This window comes from Haplochromis burtoni, unplaced genomic scaffold (assembly GCF_018398535.1).
Source record: "Haplochromis burtoni strain Fernald_Lab_line unplaced genomic scaffold, NCSU_Asbu1 Contig_38, whole genome shotgun sequence".
Lineage (NCBI taxonomy): Eukaryota > Metazoa > Chordata > Actinopteri > Cichliformes > Cichlidae > Haplochromis > Haplochromis burtoni.
In genome coordinates this window covers 576,895-601,762 of record NW_024582399.1, presented here as the reverse complement: position 1 = coordinate 601,762, position 24,868 = coordinate 576,895, and the positions used below count along the sequence as shown (strand labels likewise).

Here is a 24,868-nt window from a genome sequence, read left to right as displayed (position 1 = left end):
GCTAATGTAAGAGAGTTCAGGCTGTGTTGAAGAATAAAGCTGTCCATACCAAATATGACTTTTAAACTCATTAGAATTGTACAAACTCCATTTCCATCTTCCATCCATCCATCTTCTTCCGCTAATCCGAAGCTGGACGAGTGATATAATCTCTCCAGCATGTCCTGGGTTTGCTCGGGGGCCTCCTCTCGGTGGGACATGCCCAGAACACCTCACCCAGCAGGCATCCTTTTCAGATGCCCGAACCACTTCAGCTGGCTCCTTTCAATGTGGAGGAGCAGCGACTGTCCTCTGAGCCCCTCCCGGATGGCTAAACTTCTCACCCTATCTCTAAGGTAGAGGCCAGCCACCCTTCAGAGTTAGCTCTTCACCACGAGGGACCGGTACAGCATCTGCATCACTGCAGCCGCAGCACCTGCCGTAGGTGCCACCTGCATTGTGTGCTGGGTGGCAGCCAGGAGTGGAGGCCCTGGCAGACCGATCCCAATACCAAGACTGTCAATTTTCCATTATTACTGGTATCGTCAGTTTGTTGAGCGAAGTTTGCCAAAGGCAGCGAAGAAAATACACAAGACCACGTGCAAATGCGGAGAATCATTTTGAATGATTTGGTAAATATTAATATTTTATCATTTTTGCTCTTTTCGTGATGCAGATTCCAGTCGAGGTTGTGCGGCCAAGCTTTCGTTCTCCTGTCCTTTGAAAGGTCACTACTGTCTGTACGCCAAATCCTGCTTCAACCTGACCAGCCGACAGCCGCATCTATGGATTCACATCATGTTGTTACATTTACAGGTGCACCCAAATGTCCCGCTGTAAAAGCACACAAATGTGTTAGTAAGTGTAAGACGTGCATCTGATGTCATTGGTCTTTGGTTGCCTGAAGGTCTGAAATATGTTGTTCCTTAAACATTTCGTATTGGAGAATAATTGAGAACCTTCACTGACTAGGATAGTTTTACGCTCTTGCGCAGTCTTTTGTGTCTTTATCTGAACCATATCTCAGTTTTTAAATTTGTTTTTGTTCTCCTGCTCTTGTATTTTGTCTCTTAGAGTAAGTCCAGCGTACCTCTCAGCACCAGGGACGAGTGTGTCCAAAAACTGGGTTCTCTTTGGGAAAAGACGCAGCTTAAAGGAGCTCACAGCTTTTCTATGGCCATGACACAGCAGACTACACCACACAAGAAGGTACTGGACCACCGCAGTGTGGGTGTGTGTGTGTGTGCGCAATCATGCAGCTTCCTCATAAAAGCTATCTGTTTCCACCAGAGAAGATGAAGTCATCGCTTGCGTAAAAGAAAGAAATAAAGATAGGGAAGCGTCAGCACCCACTTTGTTTAGATATGGAAGGCACTGAATGGACGTGTTTGTATACAGGACCTCCGTTCGCCCTGTCTTCTCATCTTTATCATGTCTGTTTGTGTGTTTGCAGATTTGAAACACTGAGAAAAAGCAATTGAACGAGAGGGGGGTTGGGTGGGAATGGTGTGGGGGGTGAATATGTGCGTCTGGTTTGGTGAGAGCGTGGAAATGGGTGGTGTTCTTCGTGCTGTCGCTTCTTATGTGTGACAAGCTAAGTGCTCATTAGGAAATAATTAGGCTCACAAAGAAAATACAGCTGTTATTTGTCTTTCTCTAAACGTGTGTTGTGGTTGCAACCAGCTGTGGTTCCCATATGGAGCCCTTACAGAAAAAAACACAAGTACACTTACAGTGCTGAGAAAAAGTGTTTGGCTTCTTCTTGTGTTCTTAGTTTGTTTGCATATTTTGCACACTTACATGTCAAATTTTAACATTAGACAAAGATAAGCTGAGTAAAAAGAAAGTGCAGGTTTTAAATGATGATTTTATTTATTTAATCAAACCTGTCTGCCCTCTAAACGTTAATAACTTGGTGTGCCACTCGCAGCAGCAAAAGCTGCACTCAAGTGTTTGTGATAACTGGCAATGCATCTTTTGCATCACTGTGGAGGAATTTTAACCCGCTCTTCTTTGCAGAATTGTTTTAATTCAGCCACACTGGAGGGTTTTCCAACATAAACAGCCTGGTTAAGGTCGTGCCAAAGCATCTCAATCTGATTTAAGTCCGGACTTTGAGTAGGCCACTCCAAAACCTTCATTTTGTTTGTTTTAACCATTCAGAGGTGGACTTGCTGGTGTGTTTTGGATCATTGTCCTGGTGCATAACCCCTGTGTGATTGAGCTTCAGGTCATGAACTGACGGTCGGTCATTCTCCTTCTGGATTTTCTGGTAGAGAGCAGAATTCATGGTTCCATCAGTTACAGGAAGTCAGCGCCAGATCATCACACTGCCAGCACCACATTTGACTTAATTGCTGTGTTAGTTTTATGGTAGCTGTAACGGGACTCAAACCTTCTACTAAGTTCAGTTTTTGTCTTATGAGTCCACAGAATCTTTTTCCAAAAGTCTTGGGAATCATCACACGTGAGACGAACTTTTGTTTTCTCTTTTGTCAACAGGTTTTTCTCCTTGAACTCTCCGGTTTTTGCCCAGTCGCTTTCTTGTTGTTCAATCACGGAAACTTAATTGGGAGTGTGTGTGGACACGTTTATGTCGCCACATGTTAAAACAGCTGCGCTTAGCACTTATACACCTGCGTCACATACATACCCATAGGGTAAACAACCTCACTCTCTCACTGTCTGATTTGATTATCCACGAGCGAATTACTTTCCTGATGATCTCAATAGTCCTAAATTAGATCACATTAAACTCTTGTTTGTTTTAGCTGGAGGCCTATAAAAACACAGACCCTGAAGCTACACATGCAGTGATTTTTTTACATTTATGGGCCATATAGCCATGCTGATAACACAGTGCTTCAGCTGACACGCTCGTTGTTGTGTTTGGTCAGAGAAATCCCTTGTACGTGCCAACAACAACAGTGACTTTACAACTTACGATGATCATTCACTTTCACTATTTCATGTTAGTAAAACTGTAAGCTCTCTTTCCCACTCAATTACTGCTGTTTTATCAGGTGCCTGTCAGATTATGGCCCTCTTTTAAAAGCATATTTTCTTGTGTGCCACATTTATTACTGTCACTGAGTCCTAGTTCCTTGCTTCAGTTTCTGGTTTTGTTCATGATCATTCTGCCTGATGTTTGTTTTGTATAACCTGTAGTCTTCCCCGCTTGTGCCCCTGTGTATCACCTTAGTACAGAGGTCCCCAACCCCCGGGCCGGTCCATGAGTCGTTTGGTACCGGGCCGCGAGAGTTGAGGCTCGGGTGCGAAATTGATGGTTTTCAGGATTTTTACATTAACTCGGTTTCCCTGGGTCTTTTCCCGTGTTGTATTTGTGTGTCTTATTTTGAAAGAAATATTTATGTGTTACCATAGCAACCAGAGAGCATTAAGGGGCAGAGAGGAGGATGTTACTCTCAATGTTGTTGGCGCATTTCAGGAGGACGCTGCTAATAAAGTTACACAATTACACAGTGAATTTGTGTTTATTATGATATTTACAAAATACCCCATTTTTTGTCTTGATCGTGTCATTTTATTTTGTTGTATTTATCCGAACACCTTAAATGGCCGGTCCATGAAAATATTGTCTGACATTAAACGGGTCCATGGCGCAAAAAAGGTTGGGGACCGCTGTCTTAGTATGTTCAGTTTTTTCCTGTTTTACTTTTGTAGTCTTTTGTACTTTGTGCTTGTCACGTTATCCCTGATCTGTTCCCTGTTCCACTGTAGCTTCATTACCTTTTGTATTTATTGTTCCCTAATGTGTTCCCTAGTGCTACCCACTGTAGCTTGCTTTTCCTCATGGCGCCTGGACTGTGTTTTTCTTTGATTGTTCCAGCATTAAATCTTTGCCGTAGGTTCATTTCCGCTAACGTCCACCATACTCCACACAGCGTATCCTGACATGGACCCTGAATCTTTGTGCTTTGCTCTTTGTTTCGACACACTGAGTCTTTCCTTTTCACTCGCTTTTTAAAAAAGCAATAGAAAAAATGAGATGGTTAAGTTTTTAGAAAAGGTCATGGATCACAGCATTCACCCTCTGAAAACCAGCTTACCCAGTGACTGTGACTCCTGGGCTTTAGAACGATTTACATGTGGCAATGACAATTATAATCACCACTGCCTAAAGTTGGTGCATTACTGTATACTGCGTATCTTGGTAGTAGTTAGTTGAGGCTCAGGAGGCAGATCGGATTGCCTGTAATTAGAAGGTTGGTGTCTCAGTCCTCAACTCCTCCAGTCTGCATGTTGAAGCCTTCTTGGCGAGGATACTAAACACCAAGAACAGCTACAACACCGTGGACGTTGATTAAACAGCCGTATTTGTTGGCCTGGGAATTTAGAAAAGGGTCTGCAAAGTTTCAGCACAACATTCCAACAATGCATAAGTGCAAATGTCTGTGAAAGAAATTATACTGTGTAAATGGACTGTTAATTGTTGCGGTTAAGATCACTGCCTTCACATTAAAATGCACTTAGTGCAAAGCATTGACGGGGAGTGGGAAATACTGCATCGGTAGACTTAAACAAGTTTGCTCACCACTACTAAATCATCTTAGCAGAATGTAAAAACATGCTGATGCTGACAGCTTCGATTTTGGTGATCCGGAAACACAAAACAAGCAAAATTAGTGTTGAGTTGAAAGAAAAAAAACAAAGGTGTAATTTAAGAGGAGTAAGGAGGAGAAAGAGAGCCACTACTCTTTTCTCCATCCACATTCATCACACTGCCTCTTTGCTTTCTTTCCGCCTCAATGAGATCTACAGCTTCTCTCCTGTCACTGTCAGCCAAACAGCATCGCACATGATTTGACAGCAAGGAGAAGAGCCGCGGGACAAGGAAAGCTGTTATATGTGTGAGACAGAAAAGGTTACCAGTTACATCCGTACTGACAGGAAGATTTAAAGGGAGACCGTAGGGCTTTACAAGGCTTCGGTGATTTAAGAGGGGCTTGTGTTTAGCTTCTGACATTTTGGGTTAGTAGTTTTATGACACAGAGAAAAGCTGGTGGAAGCAAAAATGGGGGGATGGAGGGCCTAAGGGCAAGAGGGGGGGGGTGACCTTAAACAAGTTAATAACACTTGTTTTACAAGTTACAAATACATAAAGTTGGAAAATAGTAAAAGGTTAAAAGAATAAAGATGTAAAAGGATAAAAGTGAAGGAAATGAGGAGCAGAAAGGGTGGGGAGGAGCAAAGATGGTCAGATGGGATGCAGATGAAGAGAAAAGGAAACTGAGAGGAACTGAAGGGGCGGTTAGCAAGGAGTAAACTTTGCCGAGGAGAAAACTTAAGGAGTGGGGATTATCTTACATAGTGAGAGGAAGACATGGCACAAGATACGAAAGGAGACAGAGCAAAGTCCGTGGAAGGAGGTGCTTGAAAAGTATTGTTTCACTCAGTTTGCCCAGCGCGTGAGAGTTTGTTGATACAACTGTGGTGAAGATAACGTTTGATGGAGGGAGAGGAGGGAGGAAGGCGGGGTACTCGAAGATAAAGATGGGACCGAGGCTGTGATTAGATAAAGATGCTCGGGGACGAAACAAGGGTAGAGGAGACAGCTGACCTCTGCGTGTGCCCGTGTGAAAGGAGTTTTATAGTCAGGACCCCGGCCTGCCAGACAGAGCCGCAGATGAAAGTCCGCAGGAACAGAAATAAAGCACGTCCCTGTTTATTGCTTCAGTCCGCCTCTCCTCCACTCCCCCTTCCCAACACTCCCTCTTCTTATCCACTCACCTTTCTCCAGACGTACACTCCCCTCCCTCCTCCTCCTTCCTCCTTCAGTCTCATTCAGTTTTCTCTGCAGAAATTTCACCTACATTCTTACAACCTCATCAACCACATTTTTTCCCTCCATTTCTGGAGTTAATAACAGTTTGGCTTCTTAAAAAATCTTTTATCATTCTCAGTTTATTAGAATATCTGGATTTATGTTAGAAAAAAATGAATAAGATAAGATTTTAAATGGCAAAAACAACCTCAAGGACGCGTTTTGCAGATTTGGTACATTGAGCATTGTTGCAGTTGCCGTCAGCCATGTGCACTGGCAATCTCGAATCTTGATGAAAATATAATTGTAAACTCAAACAAAATGATGAAAGGAGAGAGAGGAATGATAGAGAGAGGTGCACAAAGGGGGTTTATTGAAATCTCTGCGAGGACAGACAGATTACATTCAGACTCACATAATCCAGCCTTTGTTTCTTCATCTCTTTATTGAATCCACCTTTCGGGGCTTGATGAATCAAACATGGCCATGTTTGTCCACACAAGCTGTTGCCCGGCTGCAAATTCATCTCTCCAACCTCAGTAGCATCAAAGCTCACATTTGAAAACACATACTGGATGTTTGTTCCGTGCATTACGGCCTTTCAGTTGCGATAATTTGATTAGACACATACGCTGGAGTTTAAGGCATTCTTGTAATGGGCTCTGGAAGCAAATACATCTGATCTTACTCATTTTTCTTTGTTGGTCATTCATTTCTTCTTGTATTTTGCAGCAAATGTCGGGTTTGCATTCACTGTTAGACACTGTTGCTCAACCTCTGACTCACAGCCGGTCCTTTTATCTTCTCTCTGCTTCTGTCTCCAGTTGCTGCTTTTCAGAGGTTTGCTGTGTCATCGGTAAACAATGTTAAAGCTATTTCAGTAATTGGCTCCTTGAAGGTCCGTAGAAAAGCTGTTTCTGCTTTTTCTTTTTCACTTGTAAAGCCAACAAAGACGAGATTCAGGTGAGTCTAAACTACGACAGGTCAGGTCAGTTTCATAATTTGCTGGACAAAGGCGGTTTGTGTATTTTTGTCTTTGTACATCACCAATTTGTGATTGAAGTGCAGACTTCCAACTCCAATTCAAGGAATTTTACAATTTGTTGGGGGTTTTTTTTGCGTTTACTGTTCAGGATATTTGATATGATTCAAAGTGTTTAATATATTTTAACTATAATTTTAAATATGAGGCCCAAAGAGAGATGTCAGTGCAAGTGAGGCAGGCCATCGTTAGGCCGAAAAAAAACCCCAAAATAAACCCGTCAGTGTGAGAGAGAGAGAACAAAAAAATCCGGACTGACTAAATCTAAAAACAATAAATTCACTGAGCAGCTCAGCAACACCAAAAAATGCCTCAAGTACCACAAAATGCGACCGAAGTGGCCGACAGGATTATTCCCATGGAAAACAGCTTCACAACATCAAACCAAGTCAAGAACACTCTCGGGGAGGTAAGAGTGTCAAGGTCTATAATTAAGAGATGCCTTCATGAATGTGAAAACAGTGGATTTACAACAAGCTGCAAACCACTGATTACACTCAAGAACAAGAAGGACAAATTAGACAGAAAACATTTTTAAAAAGCCTGCGCAGATCTGAAAGACAGAAAAGACAAACAAAACCAAGACAAATGGTGAATGATGGGAAGAGAAAACAGGCATGTATGGCTGCCAGTAGAAGCAGGTCACTAGTGTTTATGGATGATGTGACTGCTGATAGAGCAAGATTTGATTTGTAATTGTAATGCATGAACATATTTTTTTAATATATAATCAAATGCTACCACAGCCTGATAAGCACTCCTTTCAAAACGGGTGGAGTGGTTCTTTAACTATATTAACATTTGGTAGATAACCCCACCTTTGACGCTATTTAAAGACGGCTGTTAAAAGTCGTGACACCCTCTGTGGGTTTACATTGGAGCCAGTTTGAAGCTCAGAGGTGCAGCTTACTGACATTTCCTGGAAATACTGCCCGGAGCTGCAGATGGCCAACGTTAGATACTTTAGCTATATCCTGCTAACATATTATAATCAGTTAAAACAATAAACGCTCTCCTATATTTCCAGATAGCAACATATTAGGAACGTATTAGCGTAATTATGAAACACAGTGGAACTACGTGTGGGAGGAAGATGTGCACTGTATTTTCTAACATATTTGGTACCTCTGCAGTGTAGTAGAGTACAAGTATAAAACAGTATATTGCGAAAACAGTCAGGTAACGTATTTGTCATACCATTCGACTCTCATCTCCTCGTCTTCTCTTTTATCCTTTCACTAACTTTCTTGTCTTTCGCTCCTGCTTTTCTTTTGCAAATCTTTTTCTGCATTTGTTCGTTTTGAAGCTTACATCTCCTGAAGACCACTCGGTCCACTGCACGTTATGAGTATATTAATGTTGGCGTAAACCCACAGATGTTCGGTCTCTCCCAAACCCCATATGGTCTGGGTTTATCTGTATCTGCAGGCAAATCCCCTTCATTTTTAGTCATTTAAGTAGTAATAACATAAAAAATCAGATGTGACATCTTTCCTTTTTAACATCAAGGGGGATAAATTAAAACACACTAGTAGCTCAGCACAGTGTAGCTACGTTCAGTTTTTTCTTATAGTCATTTAAATCCATCTGCATTTGTTAGCCTGCTTGCTGAAGTCAGAAGTTTTACTGATGATCAGTGTGCAAGAGCTGTTTTTAGAGAAATCCTGGAGCCGTGTGTATGTGGTAGGTTTGCTTCTGGGGTATTTGAACTGTGCAATCATGATAAAAGAGATCTGGGAAACCACATAACAGCACTGCAGAAACATGGTTTTAGTTAAAGATAATGTAAATTTATGGTAAATGTACGGTATATGTAAAAAAACAAAACAAAACTAATGGTAGTGATCGATCATTTTCATGTTTTTCTCCAAGGAAGAAAAAAAGAAATATGTCAAGTGTCACTGAAGTGTGTTTGTGTGAATTCAAAGTGAAGTATAACTCTTACCATGTGCAGGAGGTCTTGTGGGATTTCTGGTGGGGGTCTAGTCTTCCATTGTTTGCTCTTCTGACACAGATGCAAAGTTGATATTTTCAGGATTTTTGTTAAGTAGCTACTTCTTAGAGTTAAGAATCCCTTATGCATGTGTGATTTTGCATTTGCTTATGCCCTGAGCTGTTTAACAACCACAGGAATGTTAGTATAATCTAAATAAAACATAGATATATATAAAAATCCCCCGCTCGCCCCTGCGGGTGGTTCATCCTTCAAGCTCGGGTGCTCTCCCAGAGGCCCGGGAGCTTGAGGGGCCTGCGCAGTGTCTTAGCTGTTCCTAGGACGGCGCTCTTCTAGACAGAGATCTCAAATGTTGTTCCTGGGAGTGGGAACCACTCTTCCCAGCCTGGGGGTGACTGCACCGAGTGCTCCGATTACCACTGGGACCACTGTTGCCTTCACCTTCCACATCTTCTCGAGTTCTTCTGTGAGCCCTTGGTATTTCTCGAGCTTCTCGTGTTCCTTCTTCCTGACGTTGCTGTCATTCGGTAATTCTGTAAACTCTTTGAAAGGTCTTTTAGTGCTTTTCATGCAAGGGTCTGTGTGTTGCATGTAAACCACAAAGTGACGAGTATAATAATAACAGCAATCCGGAGCTACGCCAGCAGCTCAGGAAAAGCTCCGGAAAAGTGCAGCAATCAGTGCAAGAATTCTTCCATGAACTTGATCGTGATTGTTTTAACCCACTTAAACACATCTTTTAATGAAATGTTTTTTGTTCATTTTTATTAAAAAGAATATATTTAACATTTATGACAGATCGTTAGATAAGTAGATACTTTATGGATCCCACAAAAGAAATTGTTGTTTTATAGCAGCATGATAAAGGAAGAAAATAGTACAGTCTACAATAAAGTTAAAGTTACACTGTTATGTATGATTTAATCTCTTTGTTTTTGAGTTACCTCAGTTACAGCTGCTCCGGTCCCTTGATTGATGAGCCAAGAGGTGAAAAGGGGGCGGAGCAAGCCTAGATGGAGAACTGCAAATTGGCTCGTTCCATAGCTCTGGATCATGGGGGGGAAATGGAGTTCGTTATGTTAGTTTCAGTTAGGCTTTGTGTGTTTTTGTGGGCTGATCAGCCCTGTTTAAGTTTCTTTGTCTCATTTAGGGAGGTCAGTTTGTTTGAGTTGCCAGTATTGTTTGTTGTTAACTTTGAGTAGATTTCTGTTACTTTGACCTCTTTTATGGGCACAAGATTTTGATTTTTTTGTATAATTTAACCACCTTTGTTTTTGGGTTAAATAAAAAAAACTTTTTTTCGGGACTTTAACCTGTGCCTGACTTTCTTTCACTCGCTCAATCACAAGGGGTTTTATAATACGAGAGAGTATAAACATGTATATATACAACAGTGAGAAAAACAAAGAAGTGAAAATTGATTAATTAAATGCATTAATAAATACTATGTAGACTATAAATCTAAGAATGATGTCGTAACTTTCACCTTCCTGTTTTGGCTAAGTCATCTTATGGTCCTCAGCTGGTCCTCGTCCTCTACCTGCTTTCTTCTTTTTAATTCAGCCCGAGCCTAATTTTTGTACGTGTTTTTTTTTTCCTTTTTCATGCAGATTCCAAAGCTTCCAATGATCCATCTTGGACACCACTCAGTTTTTTCTAATGTTAAATTCTTCTGCTTCAGCACAGATGCCTGATCTCTCCGTGATATTTCTCATTACATAGAGAAATGGGAGCTGAGCTGTCCCGCTGATGTACTCATTCCTTATCTTATCCATCCTGGTCACTCCCAGTATGAACATATGCACCTACAGCTCTGCCTCCTGTCTTTTTGGTATTGCCAACACCTCAAACAATGCATCATAGCATGCCATCTTGTAAATCTACCCTTTCTCACTTGCTGGTATCTCTAGGTTACAAATCATCCCTCACACTCCTCTCCACCCGCTCCACCCTGCCCGCATCCTGTTCTTACTCTCTCTTGTGCACTGTCCGCTGCTTTGGATGGAGGCAGTCACTATTGATCACAGCAGATAGAAAGTTTAAATAGGACAGTTTAGTATTTGAGATGCTCAGTTGTTCCATGTATTTGTTTCCTTTCCGTTTGCCTTCAGGACCTGGACAACCTTCAGATCCAGCTAGAAGAGGTGCGCTTCTTCGACTTGTTTGGATACAGTGAGGAGGAAGGAGGCTGGCTCTGCTTCATGTGTAACAACCCTGAGAAAGCTACAGGTACACACACGCACACATATATGCACGCTAAGACGGGCACTGAGAATAGAAGGAATGAAGAAATGAGCTCTTATTATCTGAAAATTGAAGCCCTCCACCTTTGTAAACACTTCACTGTACATTTCCGCTCTTGCATATCGTCAAACATCGAAATTACACACTTTGCCTCACACACTTTGTCCTCCTGCGGTTTCCCCTGAATGGCTCCCATCCTTTTCTGTCTTCAGAGGAATGAACAACAACTAAAGTGGGATTTTAAAAGATTGCTTTCTCATTTCATGTCATCTCACCAGCTCTCTTGGGCACAGTTTTCTCTCTCTGGGGAGCTCCATGGGATGTTTTCCCTCAGATTGCCTTCGAGGCACATGACCTTTCCCCGGAAAAGTCAAGGAAAGTGCAGCAGAGAGCAGCTCTTACAAAACAGCTGCCACCCTGATTTAAGCATTTTTAAAGTCACTATAAGCAGTCAGTCACTTCCACCATGACTCAGATGTGATTGCTTTACTTTGGACTGGTGACCTTTCAGTGAGTGCTTTGTGCTGATGAAGTAAGACTTGGAGTAAAGATCAAATCTTAAATCACCTTTGGTTTGAAAATTGCAGTGCTTAAAAATGTATAAACCATTCATAGTTTGATACATTTCTGCATAAATACTACCAGAAAGTCCCAAAATCAAATAAAGAGAAGCCAATTTAAAGCTAAACTCATTCTACGATCAGGATTTAATGAAAGAGATTCGGGACCATTGCTAACCTCTCCTGGAGTGCTCAAGCAGAGATCCCTCCAGGAGCGAGGCATGTAATCTAGTCACGTAATAGTAGTCGTGTAATAAAGTTTAACTGTAAGATGCTCCATGTGTGCGCGAGTGAGTGAGAGTAACATCAGTGGTATGTGAGAGCGTGGCGATAGATGTAGCTACAGCGCACAGAATGTGCTTAAGTGAAGTGTGTTCACTTCATCTTAATGGAATGAAGTCCAAGTTGGCCCAGATATGAAAGCAAGTAACGAGCTATGAACCAGGCTAAACGGGTAGGAGCCATCAATCAGACAGAGCATGAAACGTGTTTTAAGCTAAACATTTCTTCGCATTTTTGTAGATGTTTAAATATCATTTATTAAAAATACTGAGGAACTTTTACTTTGTGCCATGCATACATGAGAGATCACTAGGACATTTACTGTTGTATTGTAGCGTTAAATAAATAATTAGAGAATCAGCAGAAAGCCATATTCAAGTTTTGTGAGGTTTTCTTTCGCTTTATCTAATGAGAAAATTCTTATAAAAGGCAGGTATAACTAAAGACGCTGCCTCTGTCTGTGTGTGTGGCAACATCTCAAATAGATGGACTACAGGTCTAGATTGGCTAACCCTAATGTTCAGGCCAGCTGTGGATACTTGGAATAACACACAGATCACAGTCCACTTGGATTTGGCTCTTTATAATAATCAGAAATCAGATGAGATTAATGAGAAGTCTGTTTAAACAAATGATCTTCATACATTTAAGTGGTATTGACATTTATATGGCTCATTTCAAGACTCCTTGATATAAACAATACAGAAGCCAATTGAACTCCATTCTTTGCGCTCCGCTGCTAACCGGTGCATTCACTGACCTGGCTGAATGACTGCAAGGAATGGATGGTTACCTTTTTAGACTCGTGCCAGTTTCTCTTCATTACAGGAGGATTTAGAAGGGGAACGGTGATACCCTGTGTCCCCGTGGGACTCTGTGTGTGTCTGTGTGTGCCTACAGTACTGTGCAAAAGTCCAGAGCCACTCCCAACGTCTTTGTATTTTGCCAGAGTTTGTTCTCATTTTTCAAGTGCTCTTGAGCAGCTGTTCTCCATGTGTTTCGAACTTTTTCTTAGGACATTGGCTGCTTTTTCACTTTGATGCAGTCCAGTCGTTGTAGCATTTGCAGAGAAATGGTTTTTTTTTAACCACTTAGCACTGCCCTATGAATCATCATAAAAAAACTCACAGGATGAAGCAGTGTTGTCTACACATAACAGATAACTTAGCAACAACCCATTTTCAAATTGTATCTTTAGGCACTTTGTTACTAGCGGCCTGTCACAACAACATATAACACATGTCCTCATTTATTAAGTTGAATCTACATAAAATGCCAACGATAACAAATGACCAAGCGCAAACACTTTGCTGCTGTATTGAAGAAGATTTTTTCTGACAACTTTTTACTTTTACTTCCTACATTTTTAAACAAATATCTGGACTTTCTAAGTAAAGAGAGTCTGTACTTTGCCACCACATAAAATAGTGTTTTTTGTCTGTCAAAATAGTATTTTCAAGAGGTAGATTTTTAAACAAGAGGTAGAAGGCCTAAAAAATTATCTATGGCAGATAGTAGCAGAAGTATCTTAAGTGTCCATAAGATATTAAGATACTGTTAAATGTCTTTACGTCCTTAAGAAAGAGGGGAAAAAATCCAACAAAGACCACCAGAATTGGACTCAGTGGCAGGGTGGCTGTGAGGAAAAAGGGAGAAAAGTCTGAAGTACAGCAAATTAGACAAGAACTGGACTGAAAATCAGTAGCAGCAAGTCTGATGAATCCAGATTTAAAATTCTTGGTTCAAATCCTCATCGATGTCTTATCGAAACTGATAGAATTATGAATGCAGAAAAGTAGCATCAGATTTTGATCCACCATACGATACCAGCTGGAAAACATCTGATATCTAACAGCTTCATTTTCCAGCACAACAGTGATCCCAAATGCACTGCCAATGCAGTAAAAGCATATCTTTATATGATTGTAGGGTCTTTATGTTCCAATATAAAGGACCTTGAGGTGACTATATGAATTGAATTGAGTTGAAAACACACAATGGCACTTATCAGTCATGGATCGGCTTCCAGAGCCTGGACCTCAACATTACTGTAGCATGGACATTATTCTCATGTCGACAGAGAATATAAATGCAGCCAACATCCGGAGAAGAGCTTTGAATGTCCTTCAAGGAGCCTGGAGAAATATTCCTGAAGACTGCTTAAAGAAATATTCAGACTGTGTTGAAGAGTAAAGGTGGTCATACATACTTTCAGTCCTGTTTGAATTGTATGGACTCTGTTTTTTGTCTTTCAGTCTGTATTTTGATGAATGTTTGCACATGATTCAATAAATCGCTGCACCTGTGTCACATTCCCCTGACAAAATATAAAGAAGTGAGGGGTGTCTCAAGACTTTTGGACTACACCATACTGTGTATATATATATACATGTTTCTTCTATGCATGGCTGTCTTGATCAGACTTGGACAGATGTTATAGTTTCTGTTTTCTAACAGTACTTTTAGAAAGAGTATATTACGTTGAATACAAGTACATTTTTTAAATAAAATGATTGACACCAAGCCCTGCGGCAGATTGGCGACCTGTCCAGGGGAAGCTCTGCTTCTCGCCCTAAGACAGCTGGGATAGGCTCCAGCACCCCTGAGATCCTGAAAAGGATAAGCGGAAAAGGATGGATGGATGGATGGATGGAAGATAGACACCACCTTTACAGATTTTTTGCACCTTGCATTTATTTCAGATAATTTAGTTTGTTGTCAAAGCGGTATCACATCTACCTGATGAGTACAAATCTGCCCAAATGACTCTTTTGTATTTAAACAGTTCAGTTAACCCAGCACATTATTATGGCACCTGGCTCTGATTAAAACACACAACAGATAAAAATCAGAACATGTACAATACATCTGTACCAAAGTCAGGCTCAGACAGTCAGGTACCTGAACAGCTGAAATCAGTGTCAGTAAGCCTGATGCAAGATATGTTACTGTTACAACAAACATGGATACACAAGTAAACCTTAACTAATGACAGTTTTTTGAAGAAGCCATCAAACAGACCCCCAGTCATCTTAAAAATCCTGAAATTGAAACTGAAACCAAACTCTGTGACAACATGTAAAATGCCAAAACTGAGAAATCTGGGGTTTTAAATATGATACAATACAATACAACTTTATTTGTATAGCACATTTTAAAAAAACAGCGGTACACCAAAGTGCTTTACAATAACAGCAAAATTAAGACATGATTAAATAAAAGACTATCAACAAAGTACCACATATGTCATCAGGTTGAGGGCACTAATTATACAGGAATAAAAGGGAATATAAGAACAAAGTTACTAAGAACAGATATAACTAAAAGATCAAGTAAATATATAAAAAAAATTGCGCCACATATAAAATAGGGACACTAACTACATGGAAAAGCTATGTTAAATAAGTGAGTTTTTAAACGGGATTGTAAAGATAAAATGGAGTCTGACACGCAGATAGGGATTGGAAGGTTGTTCCACAGGTTAGGTGCAACCAGGGCAAAAGCACGGTCACCCCTAGATTTAAGTCTAGATCTAGGCTGAGCCAAGAGTAATTGGGCTGAAGACCTGAGGGCTAACCCAGGGACTTATGGACTAAGGAGATCGACAAGATAACGAGGGGCTAAATTATTCATAATTTTAAAGGTGAGCAACAATATTTTAAATTCGATATGATATTTTATGGGTAACCAATGCAAATCAGCAAGAACGGAGGTGCTAGAGGCATGCTTTCTAGTGCCAGTCAGGAGGCGAGCCGCAGCATTTTGGACAAGCTGGAGTCTATGAAGGAGAGCGGAGTGAAGACCAAAGTAGAGAGAATTACAGTAATCCAATCTAGAAGTCACAAAAGCATGAATGAGCTTTTCAAGATCTTTATGAGGGACATAGTGCTTAGTTTTAGCAATAAGGCACAGTTGGTAAAATCTAGATTTGATTACTGAGGACACTTGTTTGTTAAATTTAAAACAACCGAGTCAGAGAGAGAAGTGGCAAAGGAACCAAGGGTATCAGCTAATAGGCCCCGGGGGATATGGTTGCCAAACACCACAATTTCCGTTTTCTTTTCATTCAGGATAAGGGAGTTGCCCAAAAGCCATTCTCTGACTTCTCCCATGCACTCGAGGAAGCAGTGCAACGACGGAGCAATGTCGTCATGATCTAACTGAAAATATATTTTTATATCGTCGGCATAGATGTGACGAGAAATCTTATATTTTTTAAATTAAGCCTAGGGGGAGCATGTATAATGAGAATAGCATTAAAAACAAAACAAAACTAGATCCTCATTTTGAGTTTGATGCCAGCAACACATTTAAATAAACTTTAGACAGGTGTGTGCCCTGGGTTTGGAAGTGAGTTATGCTAGTCTTGCTTTGGTGTAGGACATCAGCTCAACAGTTTAGGACAGCGGTCCCCAACTTTTTTTGCGCCACGGACCGGTTTATGCCCGACAATATTTTCACGGACCGGCCTTTAAGGTGTCGCGGATAAATACAACAAAATAAAACTAGTACCGGTACTGAAAAAAAGAAGATTTATTCATAACACACGTGAAAAGACCGATAAAAACGATAACAAAATAACGCTGAAAACCGATAAAAACCCTGAAAACCATACATTTCACACCTGAGCCTCAACTCTCGCGGCCTGGTACCAAACGACTCACGGACCAGTACCGGTCCGAGGCCCGGGGGTTGGGGACCGCTGATTTAGGACATTCTTTGCCTTATATTTCTTTTCCAGTTTAATACCACAAATCTTTTAATCCAGAGCACTGTTGTTGGAATACACAAAGCATGTAGTTTTGATCTGTCTTGCAGAATTCGGAAAGGAATTCCCAAAAGAAGGTGCAATCTGATTGGCAGAATTTCCCGCTCCTAAACCTGTATGCATCATATCATTCACCAATGATGGTGCCTTCATAGATGTCCACGTTGCATGCCATGTGCTTCAGTATGTTCAAAGCATGTCGCTGGCAACAAATTCAAAGTGGCTTTTTTGATATTTATTCTCTATTTTTTAGGTAAATATAGAATTTTTAGTAATGAAGTAATTAAGAAATTATTGTATTCTGTTGTTTATACCTAATGCAGTGTTACCATTTTTTTTCAATATGGGTTGTAATATGTAGCTACTGAAATAGTTTCTTTGAAAAGCAAAACTGTTGCCCAATTCAGGTCATTTTAGCAGAAAATGACCTGAATTGCTTCATTCAGTATGGAACAAATGCAAGATTTATTGCACTTGTTCTGTACTGGAAATGATTGCATTTATGCAGCCAGACTGGATTTACAGGAAATGTATTTCGCGGCTTTAGTCATGGCAGTACAGTTCATGGCACATGAACATGTTTTCACGTAAAGGAACGTGGTCATAAAACAAGACTGCAATAACGTATTCAAGGCCAAGACGGAAACTCAGAACCATCCGCTGGGAACTTGGTTGTCCAACTGAAAGCTGTCCAGTTTTTTAGCTGAAGTTACAGTAAATGACAGAAATACACTCAACTCATCTCCCTGAAACAACTGGAATATTTTACTTTTAGATGGCTTTTTTTTTTTTCACATGTCCGTTCACATATTTACATGTATGCATGCTGTTCATATAGTATGGGCTCAAAATGTGGTCATAAATATTTTGTACTTGTAAAAAAGATTTGTGTGTGCGTAAAAAAGATTTGTATGTGTAAAAAAGATTTGTGTGTGCGTAAAAAAGATTTGTATGTGTAAAAAAGATTTGTGTGTGGACTTAGAAAAAAAAACCCCTGCAAGTTACAAGTACGGATTTTTGACCCTATTTTTCTTCCTTTCATCTGATTGGTCAATGTCATGTCAATCACAAATGTAACAATCCAATCAGAGAACAGATGGGTTTGGCTGTCGAGGGGCGCTTTTTTTGAACTGCAGGTCTTTGAAGGGAATAAATGCCCTTTTACATGCCAACCCAGCGTTTTCCTTCATCACCACGAAGGAAAACAGTCTGTGGTCGTCCGAGTTTGGTGATTTTTGTGTCACAGGTCTACGTGTTTAATACAGGGACTTCCACAGCCTTTTCAACAGCGCTGCGGACCGCGGGGTGGGGGCGGGCAGTGTTTTGGAAATGACAGTCTTCATTACAAAGCTTTCTTCGTTATGAATTAGCATACATGTTTTTATTGAACATTTGAAGAACCAGCAAAAAAAACAAACTCTTGTAGAGGACATAAAGTCAGAGATAGAAAAGACAAGGAGCAGGTGCATCTAGTACAGGTAGAGCTGCTGCAAAAACCCACAGAGCCCAGCAGCCAGCGCAACAAATTCTGGATCCTTTGCTTTTAGTTAGCAGTTAGCATTAGCAGCACATCCTGCGTCCGATGTGAAAGGACTTTTATGCTGCGCACTGTGACTCACAGCAATGGTCCTGGGTCAGCCCTGACTTTGTGTTAAACTAATCCTAAAGTAATAATGGTATTTCTAACCACTGATATACCACAACTTTTTCCTTTCAACAGCTACTGAAAGTTAGGGGACCTAGCTGCTATCGGATATTTATATAGCGATCCTCCAGCTTCAAACTGTATCACCCTTCAAGGACCTGCAGTTCAAAAAAGCGCCCCTCCGACAGCCAAACCCATCTGTTCTCTGATTGGATTGTTACATTTGTGATTGACATGACATTGACCAATCAGATGAAAGGAAGAAAAATAGGGTCAAAATCCGTACTTGTAACTTGCAGGGGTTTTTTCTAAGTCCACACACAAATCTTTTTTACGCACACACAAATCTTTTTTACGCACACACAAATCTTTTTTACACATACAAATCTTTTTTACACACACAAATATCTTTTTACACATACAAATCTTTTTACACATACAAATCTTTTTTACGCACACACAAATCTTTTTTACACATACAAATCTTTTTTACGCACACACAAATTCTTTTTACACATACAAATCTTTTTTACGCACACAAATTCTTTACACATACAAATCTTTTTTACGCACACACAAATCTTTTTTACACATACAAATCTTTTTTACACACACAAATCTTTTTTACACATACAAATCTTTTTTACCACACACAAATCTTTTTTACACATACAAATCTTTTTTACACATACAAATCTTTTTTACGCACACACAAATCTTTTTTACCAACAAATCTTTTTTACACACAAATCTTTTTACAAACAAATCTTTTTTACCACACACAAATCTTTTTTACGCACACACAAATCTTTTTTACACACACAAATTTTTTTACACATACAAATCTTTTTTACGCACACACAAATCTTTTTTACACATACAAATTTTTTTACGCACAAAAATCTTTTTTAAAATAAAATATTTATAACCAAATTTTGAGCCAATAATATAGCAAGTGGCACCCAGCCAAGATTTGACTTTATAATACTTTATATGGTTGTGCTACAATGATTAAAAAATAAATAAATTAAAAAAACTTGCTGACTTGGCCAGAGTAGACTCGGAGGTTACACACACACACACACACACACACATAGAGAGAGAGAGAACTTGTTTCATTTTTTAAAGCTAAAAAGGAAAAGCGCTTTTCACTTCAACTTATTATGGAGTGCAGCCAGTGGTTGGTACAATTCCATAATACTTTATGATATACTGTTGAGTTCAACTACTGGAATGTCTTTGAAGTGTGCGTTAATGACCAGTTCAGTGTGTGTGTGTGCGTGTATGTGTGGACATGCCTGAATACGGCACATAACAAGTGTGTCCTCTTATCCTGCGCTCCCTGGGCTGTTCAGTATTTTCACTTGGACAACATGCTGTTGCACTCACTTAACTGGAAAGCAGCAGAAGAGAAAGGGGGATAAAAAAATATATGGTGATTACATCAGTTTTCTCTCCGTGTGTGGATTTGAGCACATTTGGTAATCTCGGGAAGACAAATCGACTCCTTTCAAAAATATGGAAAGCCCCATCTAAGTGTCATCCTCCCACATTCAATCAGTGAAGACAGAAATTCTCATCTCATTTTCTGGAAAAGAGAGACGTTCATCACATGGTGAAATTTTGAGTGTCATTGCTATAAATGGAGTTTTGAGACTTAGTGAAAGTTTGTCAAATCAAGGCAGCATTTCTCAAGGGTGCAGCTGGAGGTTCTGGTGACATCATAGGGCAAGATTAGCGAAGCATGTTAGCTAATACATATGTGGCTGTCATGGCCTTTGTGCATGTTGTGGCATCATTTATGCAGCTCTACTGCAACACTTTCCAGCTTATATTTCTTCTCTTATTTAAAACTTTACTACATAAGGATATATTTTTGGAATTTAATCTTGCTCTTTTTTAATGTTGTCCCTAAGGTTTCCAGTAAAGGTTGAGTCAGTCACCGAGATTTTTTCTGGAAGCAGTTTTGAAACCATCAATCGGATTTGGCAGCAGAATCAATGACAATGGCACATCAGAACAAAATGAAGTACGATCTATGTGTAACGGGACACTTGTAGGTAGGATATGGCATTAGGTTTGGTGAAGCCTTATTTGGAAACGGTGCTAGTGGTGCATGTATATACTACATTATGTTATATGCAGTCCTGTGAATAACTAAGTACACACTTACTGCTTCCACAGGAATTAAAAGGGTAAAATTCGACCATACAGTGATCAGAAAAACTGCAAAAACCCAAGAGCTACATCTCAGACTCTACAGGCCTCAGTTCACTGTTAAATATTAAAGTTCATGACAGTATCATTAGGAGGCTGGGAGACTTCTGGACCACAGTTCTTTAGACAGATAAGATCAAAGTGGAGATGTTTGACAGTTACACACGGCAACATGTTTGGAAAAACCAAACACATCATGTCAGCACAAAAACCTCACAACAACTGTCATACACTGTGGTGGAGAGGTGATGATGTTCTGTAGCCACAGGACCCGGGCACCTTGCAGTCATTGAATCGACCACGAACTTCTCTGTGTACCAAAGTATTCTAAACTCAAATGTGAGGCCATCTGTCTGACAGATAAAGCTTTGATGCGTCATGCAATCATGCAGTGATTCCAAGGACGTCAGCAAATCTACAACAGAATGACTGAGAAAGAAAAGAATCAAGTCAATGTGCAGACGTCAACCCGACTGGGACAATCCGGTCATTAAGTGATGACGTGACGAATCCTACTTCCGGGCCTAAAGTAGTCTGTGTTTAATATGGCTTTTGTGTTGTTAACATGTTTAATGTTTTGTATTTTCTTGTATTTGATCTCAAAACTCTCCTAAAACAGTCAGTGATCCCTGTTGACCTCCCTCGGCTTTTATTACCGCTAATCATTTATTTAAGCTCAGTTTTTAAAACCTTAGGATGTAACTACAGCCCAGCCCATGCAGCAGTATATGAATGACTAACCTCGTATTGTGGATGGATTATCTCAGTTGTTCTCCTGGCTGAAGTTTGGTCCTTTTACAGCATCCTGCCATGCGATTACATTTGTTCCTGACCACCGAGAACACTCACGTTAACTTTTATTAAGTGGAAAAAAAGTTAGCTTGTTTATATTATGCTAACATAGCTGTGTCGCTAGCGGTCACGTAGCACATCATTATATACCAGCTAGCCAAACTTCAGTAACCCTACAAACGTCACTGCTGTTTAGTTTTCTGTCTTCATTTATGTTGGAAGTGATAACAGAGCTGTACGTTTTAATTTGTTTCCAAAACCCCGCAGTCAGGACATGCTATATTGTATTTAGATAGAAGCTAGCGAGCTAACTTCTTGCTAACTTCTAACTCCGTTAAATGTCATAAATTCCGTTTTCATGGATGCCTGGATGTTAAACTCAATTGTTACACCTGGTAGAGCAGAACGCTGATCATTTTATTAAAGATGAAAGACTTTAGACAGTTTTTCAACTCTCAGTAATGCCATAGTGATAGTTTGATATATGGACCTGCAGCGGAGTTTAGGCCCAGACACGGCTAGTGACGTCAGACTTAACGACCGGATAATAGCTGAATCGAACTTCTGCAGTGAGTCTGTGCATTAACCTATTTATAACTGCCACCAAGGTGCCATCACTGCTAGCATTCATGCTTGCATTTTACATGTTAATGATCACGACTGACATGACCATGACCGATAGAAACAAATACAAATGCTGGGCTCAGCTTTGTTGTTGACTTTTAAAAAATAAATAAAAAATCTTCTTCTTTGTGCATCTTTTCCAGGGATTTTCTTACATCCCTGAGATGTAAGAAAATCATGGGACGTGGCCTGGAGACATGACCTTAGGAATAGTCCTGATTTTGACTAAATGATTCTTCTTCTTCTACCAATCCATTCAAAAACTGTGGCGAAAATGTAGCTGGAAATGCAAGGGAGGAATCGATGGTACTGAAAAGAGCAATTGCAATGTCTACATGACATGTAGATACATTTGTAGGCAGGTGCACGTCAGATTATGGTGCAGGTCACATTGTAGGGGGATTTGGGGTATAATCTAGATTTAACACCAAAATATAAAGCTCCAGTAAGAGAGCTGCGCATAAACCAATGCACCCAGACTTCAATAAACTGAAGCGACGCTGTAAAGAGAAGCTGGCCAAAATTGCTCTACAACAATGAGAGAGACCGATAAACTCTTACAGAAAACGATTACTCAAGTCATCGTTGCTAAAAGTGGTTCTACAAGCTACCGAATCACAGGACATTTTTCACTTGACCGCACTGAGTCCTGTGAAATCTTTATTTTTCTCTGTGTGCCACGTAGCGTTTGTCTCTGGACTCTTTAACCACCTCTATGTTTACAGTTTGTGTAATGCCTGGGTGCTTCACGAGAATAGAACGTGCTGAAAGTTTTGTCTCTACTTGCACCATTGTTGTTGTTTTCTTTTCTCTCTTTTTTTTTTTTTAACTCACCCTTGCTCGAATTTCCAGGAACCACTAGTGATGTCATTTTCCATGGAAATTATATTTAAACCACAAGAAGAAATTTGTGGTTGGTGATACAGCTTTAAATTATTATACAATAAGTTAGTAATAATATATAATAATTTAAAGCCTTCTAATAGGGTCACTTACATGGAGACTGAATTGCTAACATCACAGTGAGTAATTTGAGATTTTGCGTTTGTGTTCAGGATACATGTCCCTGCTCTACTCACACTTAATATTGAGTTGATCGTGTGGTTGTGAAGCCAAGAACAGCAAACCATCAAAGTATCAAGCAGTTACACGTTATAAAAGCTAACTCCAGAGCTTGTAGAGGGTTTCTTTTAATATATATGTCTAGGCCTGAGGGAGAAATTAGGGTTGTTTGTAGGAGATGTTTCTTGAAATCATTTGGGTTGGAGACATGACTCATTTCCCATTTTTGAAATCCTGTCACTCCCATAACATTGCAGTGATTGATCAAGAGCCATATGCAGAGGGGGTCTTGTCAGGTTTGGCACTAAAATGGGTGATCTGACCACACATGGAAAGCAAACTAAACAACAGCTCCATGCAAAACCTTCCTGTTTCTGCACATTACTGTGGACCATTTGTATTTGCTTATGATTTAGTGTATGTGTGTGTGTGTTTTATTAGCTGTGTCTTTGCTCGTTTGACATCAGCGTGTCTCCGATGAAAGACTGAAAGCCACTGCGCACGCCTGGGGCGGACAACAAAGGTTACCATTCCAGGTGTCTACATCAAAGCGAAGTGATGAGACACGAGGATTTATGCATCAAAGGACTTTTTAAAAATCAAAATGTTTGTTAGATGAAGCACTCAGCCTAGTTGCCCACAGTGGCAGGACTGCAGTAATCGGTGTTCCACAGCCCTGCGTAACAATGTGTTTCTATATTGTTGTGCTGTCATAAATCATTTTCATTATTTTGTTTATAAATTGTCAAAACATACTATTAAATACCAGTAAAAAGTTATCACGCCTGAAATAATGTGTTTAAAATGCTGTCTTTTGTTTCTCTGTTGTCCATAAAAGGAAAGGAAATAATGTGGAAACAGAAAAGCAGCAAAGAAGCCCCTCTTTCTGCTCTCCTCTCTTCTGATTTGGGGTTGCCATGACCTTTCGTGGTGTGTTTGGTTTGGTTTCAAACCCCTTTGGGAGTCATCTGCTCAGCATGGAGGCCACACTCCAAACACTGATCAGATTGCCTAATCTGTTTTTAACCACGATATGGTGGATACAAAGGGCTGCTCTGTTCGCTCCTCTTTCTCTCTAAACTGGCGCCAAACCTGAACATGCCAAAACATGCCCACGGAGCGCTTAGAGTACACAGGAACTGTTTGCACACATGCGCTGCAGGCGCGAACACTTAGAGACATTATGCAGTGCATTATGACACTGATGTCTGATTTAGTCAGGTTGGGATTGAAACGGTCTAAAGACCGTTTCAATCCCAACCTGCCCAACCTGCCAGGTCATTTTCTCACAGCAACACAATATCCATTATGTGTCAGTTCCAATTTAACTTCCTGGAAACCTGCAGGAAAGCTGCACGATGCAGGGAACGGTTGTGATTGGTATTTGAAGGCACTTGATTCGGGAGCACTTCCTGTTGCACTATTATAATGCTCATTTAATAGTGGGAAGCTGAACTCGTGATTAAAATGCATGGTGGAGGCTCTATCATGGTTTGCGGCTGCATTTCAGCCAGTGGTGTTTGGGATCGTGTCAAAACTCTTGAAATTAAGAATGCTGAAAAGCACCATCAGATTCTGATCCACTGTCTAATACCATCTAGAAAATGTTTGATTGGTAACAGCTTCATTTTCAGCATGATAATGATCCCAAACGTACTGACAATGTGATAAAAACATACCTTAATAGAAAAACACGATCAGTCATAAACAGGCCTCCCCAGAGCCCGGACCTCAACATTTTTGAAGCAGTGTGGGACCATCTTAACAGAACAAAAAGCAGCCAATGTCCTTCAAGAAGTCTAAAGAACTATTCATGAAGACTGCTTACAAGAAACCACACCTAAGAGAGTTCAGACTTTGCTGAAGTCACATCAAATATTGACTTTTAAGCTTGTTAGAATTGTACACTGTGTT

At 40.2% G+C, this 24,868-nt stretch overlaps 1 protein-coding gene across 1 annotated transcript in view; it reads left to right on the top strand.

Moving 5' to 3' along the window:
• The window catches only part of veph1 (ventricular zone expressed PH domain-containing 1), an 87,263-nt gene that overhangs the window by 56,260 nt on the left and 6,135 nt on the right, over positions 1-24,868 (top strand). The window contains exons 10-12 of the mRNA XM_005920119.3: positions 656-795; positions 1,054-1,188; positions 10,872-10,989. Coding sequence (XP_005920181.1) covers positions 656-795; positions 1,054-1,188; positions 10,872-10,989 — 393 coding nt within the window. The remainder of the gene's footprint in view (positions 1-655; positions 796-1,053; positions 1,189-10,871; positions 10,990-24,868) is intronic.